Raw genomic sequence first — 12769 nt, 5'->3', positions numbered from 1 at the left:
AATAATTTATGACTTTAAAGAGTAAAAAAAAAAAAAGACAAATATTAGATAGGCACGTAAGAAATTGTCAAAATAATAATAGGTCATAATCCAAATTAAATTGTGATTTAACCATGAAAAAGAAACAAATTGTTACAAAATGTAAAGACTTTTTTGTTACAAATTAATTTTTTACTGTTTGGTATATTTTATGCGAGAAATGTGTTTTACATTTTTATTCTGCGTAGAAACTTATGATATTTATTTAGTGTCTTAAATCCCTTTTAAAAATTTACCTTATTTTATTTAAAAAAGAACCAATAAAACATTTCAGCTGCAAAAAAAAAAAAAAAAAAAAGAGGCCAATAAACACAAATACTAAAGACGATAAAGGTTATAGCGACATAATCTGGAACTAAAAGGTGATATATTCTATAAAATGAGATATTAAATAAGAAATATTAAAACATTAGCAAAAATAAAATTGTTACAGAGGATTTCTGCTCGAATCCAAGTGAATTAATCATTATTTTGTTATCCGCTTTCTCTGGAACATCAGAGTTTTTGAATGAAGACGGGCTTTTCCAGATCCAACAAGGAGGTTTCATGAAGCGATTGAAAGTCCTCAGAGAACGGGGGGGGGGGGGGGCATTTAAATAAAGGGGTCTTTTTCTAAAATTAAATACGGGCCCCTCGCTTAATCTGAGCAGACTCTGATGGTCACATGGCAAGCGGAATATTCTAGCGTCCCCTTTTTACTTCGTCTTCCGGCTCGGTGCGGCCGTCGTGTCCTTCGTATATTTTTTTCGGTAATTAAATGAAATTCTTTAATTGATACAATAATTATTATAATTAGCCGGCGGAACACGGGAAAGAATCGCCCAAATTTGAAGTCCACAGGAATTCTATTCTTCCACTGAATTTCGAAGTCGATGGCCTGAAGCTCCTTTGGGTCTTGAGGGACGTTTCCAACATCTTGGGTCCGTCCACTGAAGGTCAAGCGGAATCGCGTTGGCGGTAGAGCTGCCGAGGCCAACTTAATCGAGACGGCTTTGACCAAGCAATCCATTATAGACAACTTGAAATGGGGCGAAACCAGCTTGACTTCCAGATTAACCCTCGAGAGACTTGGCTGGACTCCTGAAGACGACACGAGTTGAGCCAGAACCAGACGGGCCGACTAACCTTACCAATAAACTCAACGGTTGTTGAGTAGGACATCACGCAACTCGACAGAGACTGGAGACTTCTCCATTGACAGCACTCAACAGCATTTTGACTTAGATATATGTTCAGAGACTGGCGTATTCACTAAACGTGGAGATGCTGCTGGGTCTCGTTAAGTCGGGAATGAAGCTCAAAGATTCGAGTTCAAGCGAAGGCTCTGAATCGTAACTCTTCTGGTGACCACAATGGTCATCGGAACCATCCTGATAAACTGAGTTAAGGTTCCAGAGTAAAATATCCCACCGCTGACACCAACCGCGATAAACTTTAATGGGTTCCTATACTTTTGGACGGACATAGCCTGGGGTAAAAAAAATATATATATAAAAATAAAAAAACACACGTTAGATTTTTGGGTTTTTTTAAGCTTTTATCGTCCATGTTTGCATTTCCTTAACCAATGCAATCAGCTAAAACCCACAAGCCTGGTTTTTTTTTTTCTTTTCTTTCCCCAAAGCAACAGGTATAGCTTTTCATTCCCCCCCCCAAAAAAAAGGTGTAAAAGATGAGCCAGGTTTGGCTCAGGAGGGGCGAGTTTTTTTTGTTTTGTTGGATGTTTAAGGGTCCGGCTGTGTCTACATCGGCGTCACCCCCTCCCCCACACTTCCGAGGATCGCATCTAACTTTGGCGGAATCTTCCAAGCTCTGACTCCTTTTGCGGAGACGGGACGGCGCCGGCCCCGGAGGGCCACCCGACGCGGCGTACCCCTTTGCTGATGGAAGAAACGTCATTAGGAGTGAAGATATGAACAAAAGAAAAACAACAACAAAAGATGGCGAAGCGGTGTGTTTGCATGTAGTGTCTGCCTTGGATTATCCGTCGCCCGGCCTTCGGCTGGAACTCTTCCCGCTCAGCAAATCCCAACGTTCATAGCAGGAAGGGGTTGGTGACGTTCATCGCTTGCGCCGCAGTCGGCGGCATGGCGGTGCCGTGGTGGGGCAACGTGGAGGACATGCTCATGTTTAGCCCGAGTCCCGCTGGGTGCGCGGCCGGCAGCGTCGACACGCCTAGGAGCGGTGCGGCTTGAGGCGGCGCAGGGTCGGCCGGCGCGTTCCCCATCGCGTTGAAAGACGCGCTCGCTCCCATCAGAGGGCTGGAGCGCAGCTGGTTGAGCGTGAGAGCCTGAGGCTGGTTCACTTGGAAGGGGTTGATCTGAGGCGCTCCTCCCGATGTGGCGGCTCCTACGGGAAGCAAAAAGCAACAAAAATATTGGATCTGCTGGGTGGATTAAGGCGGATTATACGGGTTTGGTAACCAGAAGCATAAAGAATTGGGGGGGGGTAGTCCTTGGGCATTAAAGTGCCATTTTTGGGCTGCTACGGTCATTTGTATTGCCTGCCTGGAGACCCTTCTGTTCTTCCTAAGCCTTTAAACCGTTAAACTTTAAACCGGGTCAATAGCCGGGGTCACCATGATAACGGTCAACACGTGAACACGTCACCTTCATACATAACAAGGCTTGGAACATACGGTCCTCGGTGGGAATTGTATCCCGATCCCCAATAGCTGCTATGGATGGTGGGATTTGTAGTCCAACAGGACCACACCATTGTTCAAAAGCAGCAGATAGCGCGGGAGAAGGATCGGAAAACCAGATTGAAGGGAAATACATTTAAAACCGGTAATTTGTTTAAAAATACATATTTGAGAAAAATATAATTTTTTTAGCTCGATGATGGTTATTGATTTCATTTTTGTTACGTTTTTAAGACTTAAGTTTTCTAAAAGTTAGATCTGCGGGACGTGGGATGTTCTGTGCTCCATGTATACAAAAAAAAAAAGGGAAAATACCTGAAAACCTAAAAAAAAATAATAATAAAAAAAAAAGTAGAAATAGGAGCCGGGGAGGAGGGGGCGTCCGGCCCTGTGAGAGGCATTATTATAACGCTGACATCGCCTCCCCCCCCCCCCCCCCCCGGTATTCGCGGAATTCCAAATGTAAACAGGTCGCTTCCGATTTTCAGACAGACAGGAAAGAAAGTTTCTCCGGAAAATTAAGAGCCTCCAGCGGTTGCCAGAGCCAATCACAGAGTCCTCGGCGAAATTGGAGACCGCCGAGGACCCCAGAACAAGGCTGGATTAACAATGGAAATCCTCCAGGCTAGCGGCCCTAATGTCACCCCCTTTTGTTATTTTATTTAACCCTTAAAGTGCCGGAGAGATGCACCACCCAGCTATTAACAGCTGCAAACGCGCGGCTGGCTTAACCCCTTTCGGTGCACAGATGGTTAATGGAAGGCTCAGCGAGGGGTTAAGTCTCAGCCGTCTCGGTTTCCTACTCAATCATCCTCAGGCATTACCGTAAATCCCCGAATATATGAGCTCCAGGTCTCTGCGATGTATCCATCAGAGAGTCAGTGATCGGAATTTTACAAAACATACGGTAACGCACATTTTTATTAGATGTCCGTTGCGGGGGGGCGCGATGGCTGCAGGTACTGGGAGTGGGATTTGTGGGCACAGGTGGTCTATGAGATACAAAGTAGCCCCATAGCCCCCCGGACCACTGACTAGGAAAAGGCGCACGTACCGGAAGCCAAGAACGGGTTGAAGGTGGGGGCGGCCGGAGGGGGCATGTGGACCAGCGTGTCCAGGTTCACCAAGGATGCGTTGGGCCCCAGGAAGGACTCCGGCGTCTTACGAGCCGCCGTCGGTTTGGTGCCGCCTGCGTTCTGAGAATCAAACAGATCCGGGCTGGTGGTCCCGCTGCGCACGGACGGGAGCGTGGAGAGGGAATCCGCTGGGGGGGGGGGGGGAACACAAAGTCGCCAATTAGTACAACGTGCAGCGCGGGGTTAACGGAGACGTGTGCTTCGCCCTCGCGACACAAAAGCAGACACTGATTGGCTGTTGCCATAATACAGTGAGAGTATTAAACATGCGCGGGATAGACGTACGGCTCCTGAATCTAACACGAGACCAACGACTGATTAAGGTTTGAGTCTTTACAGCAGGAGAAACGGGCGACTAGACGGGGGCCAGATGGGGCCGATCTGCCGGGGGAGTCTGTGTTTCTAAAAAGGGGACAGGTGCTGATTGAATTAAATGAGAGGAGTTCTGCTCGATATTCGTGGCCATCCCCAGAGCCAGAAGTCCTGTGTAAACCGCAGGGACATGCGCGACCTCTGACCTCCGGCTAACAAGCTCTTCCTGCCATATGGAGAGCTGCCGTTGATCTGGTGCCAGGGACTCCCCCCCCCCCCCCCCCTCCATGACGCTATTGCCAGATGTTGCACGAAGGGCCCCCCCAGGCACCTGGGACGCATCATAAATTTACTACCCCATCCTGGAGCAGAACGAACGGGGAATCTGCAGCCCGTCGGCGGAATGTTCGGAATTCTCTCGCTGGACAGCGGCCAAGCCAAGCCGCGCATGTTCCGGGGGGGGGGGGGGGGGGGTTAATACTGTCTGATTTCCACGCACACGAGTGTTCTGGGCGTTCGCTGGTTAACCCGTCTGGATTCGGGTCGAGGTACCTGATACTTTGGACGAGGTCCGGAGGCTGTCGAATTCTGAGAAGTCGTCCTTGGCGGCCCCGTTGAGGTTACTGAACGGGTCGAACGAAGCCCCCCCTGCATGACACGGAAAAAAAACCCCGCAAAAATAGGTCAGAGACTCGTTACTGGAAATCAGGAGCTTTCTGCGTGTCGCTGGCACACGCTTGCATCTCAACACGCATGAACATGTGCGTGCGGTTAGTGATGTCACGCGGTGCTGGAAATGTGGCTCACATTACCCAATAAACACGCTCATGGAGAACCAACGCGCAGCTACACATATCCCTACGCGCAGCACCGCGTATCCCTAAGCGCAGCACCGCGTATCCCTACGCGCAGCACTACGTTCCCTTTGCTGAACGCTTAATTGTCACGTGACACAAAAGCAGCTACCGATAGGCTTGTTGCTACGGAAACTGAAAACGTTTCTGTGTTTTCTGACCCATGCGCCGGCTCGAAGTAACGTCCTACCTGCGTTAGATGAAGCGCTCTTGGCGGCAGGAGGTGGCCCCCAGGGGTCCGCGGTGCCATTTGTTCCCCCTGCTGGCGAGGCAGGAGCCCAAGGGTCTGTGCTTTTTGGAAGCGGCGGCAGGGCTGACGCGGCGTCGGCCCCCCAGGGATCATTGGGGGCCGCTGTCTTCGTACCTCCTAAACAAACAGCAGAGGACGTCACAAGTTACACACCGGTTCGAGCCACACGCGGCGACCACACGACGACACAGCCGGGAACAGCCTGGTATATTTTATGTTTTTGCTCTTCAGAGCTTTTACAAGGAGGTCGGTGAATAAATTATTTTACAAGACTGCAAAAAAGACCCCAAATCTCTATAATAATTGTGTCAGTCCGGCTGAATCCTAAAGAAAAAAACTAATTTTAACTTTTTTGCGCTGTTTTGGGAGCTAATATTTTAATTGGCCGCATTATAAAGCGTAGTTAATGGGGGATTTAATGTATTTAATGGGGTATTTAATGTATACCCCCCCCCGGACCCCCTGCAGACCGCGGGCGACGGATCGAACCCCCCATCTACTTACCGAAAGACTGCCAGGGGTCGAGCGAGGCCGGCGGGGAGGCAGCCGCTCCCCACGGGTCGGGGTGGCTATTTGATGCCGTCGCTGGTGTTGGTGCCGCCGCCGCCGCCGCTCCGGCCAACCAAGGCTCTGATTTCTGGGGTCCGGAAGCCGCTGCCGCTGGGAGAGCGTCTATGAGGTCCATGAGAGACGTCTTCTGCTGCAAACGAGAGAAAACAAACGGGGGTTCGTACAGGAACCAGGAGATAAAGAAGGGGGTCCTCCGATATAAAAGGGGGTCCTCAGATAGAGAAGGGGGGTCGGTGACAAGGAGCTGAAGAAAGATAGATAATGCCGTATCGGCCGGAAAAAATGGAGACTTTGGACTACTTGGTCTGCCAAGAAGAGACCGCTGAGGATCTTTGGTCTAAACGAGGACTATGTTGGAAGGAAGAGGACTGGGTTGTTACGTTGTTGCCGGCACGGGGTTTGGGGGGGCATACGAGGCGTCGCTCACCGCTTTCTTCTTCGGCACTTTTATGGTATCTTTCCGGCTTTCCTCGAGGGCCATTTGTAGCCGCAGGTCATCTCCTCGCCGGATGCGCTCCTCCTGCGGCGACACAAAAAAAAAAAAGAGTAGGTTGAAGGGGGGCTTACCGGATCGCGAGAGAACCGCCCCGGACCCCGTGTCCGGGCATCCGTCACCGAAGAGGTGGTGGACGTGGCTCCCCTCTACTCGGCAGAGCAAGTGGAACAAAAGCTTTAAAAAAAACGCAATATGTTTCCTTCCCAGCGGTCGGGGTCCTGGTTATATTAGTTATCTATTGTGAAGGGATTTGGGGGGAAATCCACGACACTGAGGTTGATACTGGTTTCCATGGTGACCGCTCGCCGCCGTGTCCTCGCCCGCTCCCTGGACTCACCTGCTCCGCCACCTCTCGGCTCATTGCCAGGGCCAGCTGAAGCTGCAGCTCCTCCTCGCCGCTGGTCTGAGGCCGGGCCTGCTCCAGCTCGGAAGAGACCCTCGGAGAAGTGGCTGAAGGAACGAGAAAAAAAGGCATTTCAGGTCACGCAGCTGGTTCAAGGGAGCTTCCCCCGGACCCCCGCGCAGAAAGGCGGCCCCCCACCACCCACCCTCCGAGACCAAATAATCCGGGAGAGTCCAAAAAACACAACTTTAATCACTAGAATCAGATTTTTCTTTTTTTACCCCATAATATAAATGTTTTCAGGCTGCTGCCTATCAGCCGTTTGTATGATTCTCGCTCTGTTATCTGATCCCCGATCTACTAAACACCGCGACTCCTTATCATACTGCCTGTGGGGGACAATAGAATGACTCAGTCTTATTCACCCTGACTAGTAGACATCTATGGAGGAACGGACTTCATTAGCATTGCCATAAAGCATCAGCTCAGTGTGGGGTTTGAGCCGGGAAAAAAATATCACATGACTGACAGCAACGGCGGCCTCCAGCGCTGGGGGGGGGGGTATTACTATATACAGCAATATAACAGTGTAGTAGATGAGTGGAACAGCCTCCCAGCAGAGGTGGTAGAGGGTAATACAGTGAGGGTATTAAACATGCATGGGACAGACAGACGGCTCCTGAATCTAAGACGAGACCAACGACTGATTAAGGTTTGAGTCTTTACAGCGGGAGAAATGGGCAGATTCTGTGTTTTTACGTTAAATGTGTTGCCCGGCGGCTGCCGTCGCGTTCCGGTGGATGCCGGACACCCAGAGAATGTCTTATTAGACCGTCTTTACACCCCCCCCCTCGGCTTCCCTCCTGCATGTGCCCCGGGGGGGCAGGAAGTGGGGGGGGGCGGGGCAGATTTACTGGATACACAGAAGGCTCATTCCCGGAATTCCTGCGATCCCAAAACATTGGTGTCAAGTTTGCAAAATCCCAGCGATAAACCACGTTTCTAAAACCGGGTTCCCTTCGGGGAGGCGGAAGAACTTTCAGCGATTATCTGTATTTCTAACTAACTACATAGAACCTGCCGGCAGATCGGCCCCCATGCGGCCCCCGTCCAGTCGTCCGTTTCTCCTGCTGTAAAGACTCAAACCTTAATCAGTCGTTGGCCTCGTCTTAGATTCAGGAGCCGTACGCCTATCCCGCGCATGTTTAATCCCCTCACTGTATTACCCTCTGCCACCAATAGCGGCGGGACTGCGCGGGGTAGCGGCGGGACTGTGCGGGGTAACGGCGGGACTGCGCGGGGTAGCGGCGGGACTGCGCGGGGTAACGGCGGGACTGCGCGGTGTAGCGGCGGGACTGCGCGGGGTAACGGCGGGACTGCGCGGGGTAACGGCGGGACTGTGCGGTGTAACGGCGGGACTGCGCGGGGGTAGCGGCGGGACTGCGCGGTCTTAGTGAATGCGTCCTTTATAGAGGGCTGTAGTGAGAAGCAGCCGCGCCGCTCACAATGCCAGCCCTTCCTACAATCAGCTGTTATTCCCAAATTCCGCTCGCGAGCGTCACGTCTCCTCTCATGAAGAGCTCGTCTGTTTATCGCAGGAGGAAGAAAACGGGGAGGAAAAAGAGTTGGGCGGCCCCATCCCTTAACAAAACAAAAAAAAGCCCTGTGAGGCTGCAGCTTCCGCCGCACGCTGTGAACGAGCAACAGAAAGAACTTCACCGGCCGGGACGTCGCGAGACAGAAACAGCTGGGTCTGAACTATAGAACTGCACAGATACACCCACAATGTACAGCGCTGCGGAGTATGACGGCGATATATAAATAATAATAACACACATTGTACAGCGCTGCGGAGTATGAGGGTGATATATAAATAATAATAACACACATTGTACAGCGCTGCGGAGTATGACGGCGATATATAAATAATAATAACACACATTGTACAGCGCTGCGGAGTATGACGGCGATATATAAATAATAATAACACACATTGTACAGCGCTGCGGAGTATGAGGGTGATATATAAATAATAATAACACACATTGTACAGCGCTGCGGAGTATGACGGCGATATATAAATAATAATAACACACATTGTACAGCGCTGCGGAGTATGACGGCGATATATAAATAATAATAACACACATTGTACAGCGCTGCGGAGTATGAGGGTGATATATAAATAATAATAATAACACATTGTACAGCGCTGCGGAGTATGATGGCGATATATAAATAATAATAACACACATTGTACAGCGCTGCGGAGTATGACGGCGATATATAAATAATAATAACACACATTGTACAGCGCTGCGGAGTATGAGAGCGATATATAAATAATAACACACATTGTACAGCGCTGCGGAGTATGACGGCGATATATAAATAATAATAACACACATTGTACAGCGCTGCGGAGTATGACGGCGATATATAAATAATAATAATAACAACACATTGTACAGCGCTGCGGAGTATGACGGCGATATATAAATAATAATAATAACACATTGTACAGCGCTGCGGAGTATGACGGCGATATATAAATAATAATAACACACATTGTACAGTGCTGCGGAGTATGACGGCGATATATAAATAATAATAACACACATTGTACAGCGCTGCGGAGTATGAGGGTGATATATAAATAATAATAACACACATTGTACAGCGCTGCGGAGTATGACGGCGATATATAAATAATAATAATAATAACACATTGTACAGCGCTGCGGAGTATGACGGCGATATATAAATAATAATAACACATTGTACAGCGCTGCGGAGTATGACGGCGATATATAAATAATAATAACACACATTGTACAGTGCTGCGGAGTATGACGGCGATATATAAATAATAATAACACACATTGTACAGCGCTGCGGAGTATGACGGCGATATATAAATAATAATAACACACCTTGTACAGCGCTGCGGAGTATGACGGCGATATATAAATAATAATAACACACATTGTACAGTGCTGCGGAGTATGACGGCGATATATAAATAATAATAACACACATTGTACAGCGCTGCGGAGTATGACGGCGATATATAAATAATAATAACACATTGTACAGCGCTGCGGAGTATGACGGCGATATATAAATAATAATAACACATTGTACAGCGCTGCGGAGTATGACGGCGATATATAAATAATAATAACACATTGTACAGCGCTGCGGAGTATGACGGCGATATATAAATAATAATAACACACATTGTACAGCGCTGCGGAGTATGACGGCGATATATAAATAATAATAACACATTGTACAGCACCGCGGAGTATGAGAGCGATATATAAATAACAACATGCGTTGTACAGCGCTGCGGAGTATGAGGGCAATATATAAATAACACGTTGTACAGCGCTGCGGTATGCGATGGCGATATATCGAGCATTTGCCTCTTTCCCTGCACCCAGATACTTGTTCCGGGGGAAGCGTGCGCTGTAACTACTGCAAGTGCTTGAAACAGCCAATCAGCGGCACAGAAACAGCCTGGCTGGGAGCTGCAGCTTCTCCTAAAGTACGCGTAATAAATAAAAGTACTTAACGCTTAATGTTGGGATGTATGTATGGCTCGTTATATATATATACACACTGGATATATATATATAACGGCAGTCCGGGGGTGTTGGGGGGGGGGCACGCTGCATTCTATTTTGCATTTCAAAAAGAATCTAAATGAGATTTTCCGTGAGTGATAACGACCAGGAAAGGAGGACAGGAAACGGGTGTCTTACACCCCCTCGCCCTATATACGGACCCCCTCCCCCATAATAAGGGCCCCCTACAGAGATGTAAATTGCCATCTGTTTGTGAACAGCGGCTTCTCCAGCCCCTCGCACTACGACCTATGACCAAAACAGAGATCGTTATAGTGCCGTATTTACTAAGGAGCGTTCCATTAACGGTGTGATAGTAATTATTAGATACGCGCTAACTAAACGGCGCCTTCGGGACGGAAAAAAAGACGTGAAGCACAGGAGCAGCCGCACAGCTGAAAAGGCTTGGCCGGGGGGGGGACCCAGCTGTCCTAAACACATCTGTACGTCTTTAAGAAAAAGAAATGGGGGGGGCAGAGTTCCCTTACTGTGGAGAGACCAGTAAAAAAATAAAGTCACCGTGAACTACAAGGACCCCCCCGAATTACAAAAATACAGCCAAAAAATAACGTTTTTCCGGAGACCATAACTACCCCATCACCCAACCCCCCCCCCCCCCCCCCAAGGCCGATGGTGACCGCAGACAGACGACAAAACTCTATACTTACAACCATGATAGGACGCTGGTGATCCGCCGGACTTCCCGTAGTCTTGCTCGGAGTAGCTGGTGGACAGGTTGGGTTGGCTAGATCCTCGGCCAAATGAGATCTGGTTGCTGCTCCCCACCCCGGTGGCCACCTGGGCCATTCTCTCTTTCGTTTTGAGAGCCTGGGCCCTCTCGCCCTTCAGCCTCTCGTCATCCTTCAGGAGACCCACCAGCTGCTTCGATTTCTCTCGCACGTTGATGCCCTGGTCCTTGCCGTCGCGGTCGATGTACTGGAAGTCCTTCAGCGTCTGTATGGCGAAAATGTTCTCCTTGCACTGGTGGGACACTCGCTCCGAGCCCGTCTTGATGAGATAATCCAACAAAGTCAACGCTTTGTAAACGTGCCTCCAGTTCTTCCCGTGGTCGTTCAGCCTCTTCCAGATCATGCTCATTATCTCTGAAAAGGCCACCACGTTGTACGTCAAGTCGGCGATCTCCGTCATCAGGGAGCTGGAGGGACCCCACGGGTCGTTCGAGGTGGCTTCCCGGACCTTTATCTCCGCCTCGGAGTAATTGTTGACGATGTTCTTCATCTGTCTCCTTATGGATGAGGTCGTCATTTTTGTACCAATTAAAACCCAAGAAAGAAAAGTCTCGATGTCCTCCCGATTAAAACGAGGTCGGAGATATCAGCTACGATCCAGAGCCGAGCTGTCCATGGGTTGCGATATTCACAGACCGATCCTCCGGCCGGAATCCGCGCGTCGACGAGGAACGAGTGGCGGTCAGCAAGGCTCCGACTACGAGCATCTCCTCAACTCTCCTGCATTCCCCAACTCCACGAGCTAGAAGAGAAAACAAGACCAATCAGAACCTGGAAATAAACCCCGATCGCTCGCGACGTCGCTTTGGGTCGCGTGGAGGTCCCACCAACAGCTTTGGATCCTGAAGCTACCTCACCCAGGAGACGCAACGAGGAGAAGACAACCACAGACGCCGGACACCAACAACATCCAACCGTTCAGATTTATTTTGAGGAGGAAACCAAGTAGAGAAGACGTCCCAAAAAAATTCTACATTTTTTTTTTCTTCTTCTACATCGAGGAGCCTGAAAATTCCCTAAAACTTTTTGAACTTTTTTGGCTACTATCCTTTTTAATTAAAACGTTGTTTTTTTATATGTTTGAGGGGACATCAGCTCACCCTACAACGAAACAAATGAGTTGGGTCGATATCCAGAAGTCCAAACCCTACCCATGGGTTGAGGAACCTTCTGGACCCGGATCTGACGTTGGAAAGGAACCCACGAGAACATCCCAGCTTGTAATGTTCCAGTTCCCACAAACCACACGGATCCCCAAGGCAGCCACAAGGAAGCCCCTCAGAGTAAGAAGTGATCTACAAACCCGAGGTCAGGAGGAGAAGACGAAGGACGGCGTCCAGAAACGCTGCAGATTAATGTATTTCCTACGTTCCGCGGCCACTCGTTTGCCAGCAGTTTAGTAGCCAAAGCCCCCAATTTCTGGAAGCCTTTCCCAGCGATGCGGACCACCCTTCCTGTCCCGATCCTGAAACTACTCTGGAAGCTGCTGGTGGTGGTGGGGGGGGGGCAGCCCTACATTAACATATCAAAAGCAGAGGAAGACAAGGAGTGGGGGGAGAAAGGCCAAAGAGACAATGGGGGCAGCCCAGGCAGAGAAAACACCCCTGTGTGCCTTTGACTCCTCGGTCTCTTTACTGGCCGGCTATTTAAATATTAATTAGACGCTCCCCCTCCACACACAAACTGTGCCTTTCACTCCTTAGCGGACCTCTCCCCCCTCTCCTCCCCCTGTAAGTTAAATGAATGG

The 12769-nt window shown here is 49.4% G+C and overlaps 1 protein-coding gene across 1 annotated transcript; it reads right to left on the bottom strand.

Moving 5' to 3' along the window:
• Positions 1-2074: 2074 nt before the first annotated feature.
• On the bottom strand, positions 2075-11539 carry LOC149285773 (epsin-2-like). The gene is made up of 8 exons (XM_089495029.1): positions 10942-11539; positions 6639-6751; positions 6233-6325; positions 5740-5935; positions 5176-5352; positions 4684-4779; positions 3738-3947; positions 2075-2388 (listed from the first exon to the last, which is right to left on the bottom strand). The coding sequence occupies exons 1-8, from the start codon at positions 11537-11539 to the stop codon at positions 2075-2077; spliced, it is 1797 nt and encodes a 598-aa protein (XP_089351155.1).
• Positions 11540-12769: the final 1230 nt, after the last annotated feature.

The sequence above is a fragment of the Sceloporus occidentalis genome, unplaced genomic scaffold (genome assembly GCF_023333645.1).
Source record: "Sceloporus occidentalis isolate IW3139 unplaced genomic scaffold, rSceOcc1.0.p SCAF_76, whole genome shotgun sequence".
In the NCBI taxonomy this organism is placed as follows: Eukaryota; Metazoa; Chordata; class Lepidosauria; order Squamata; family Phrynosomatidae; genus Sceloporus; species Sceloporus occidentalis.
The sequence above is the reverse complement of the archived record's forward strand: the minus strand, read 5'-3'. Positions and strand labels throughout refer to the sequence as shown.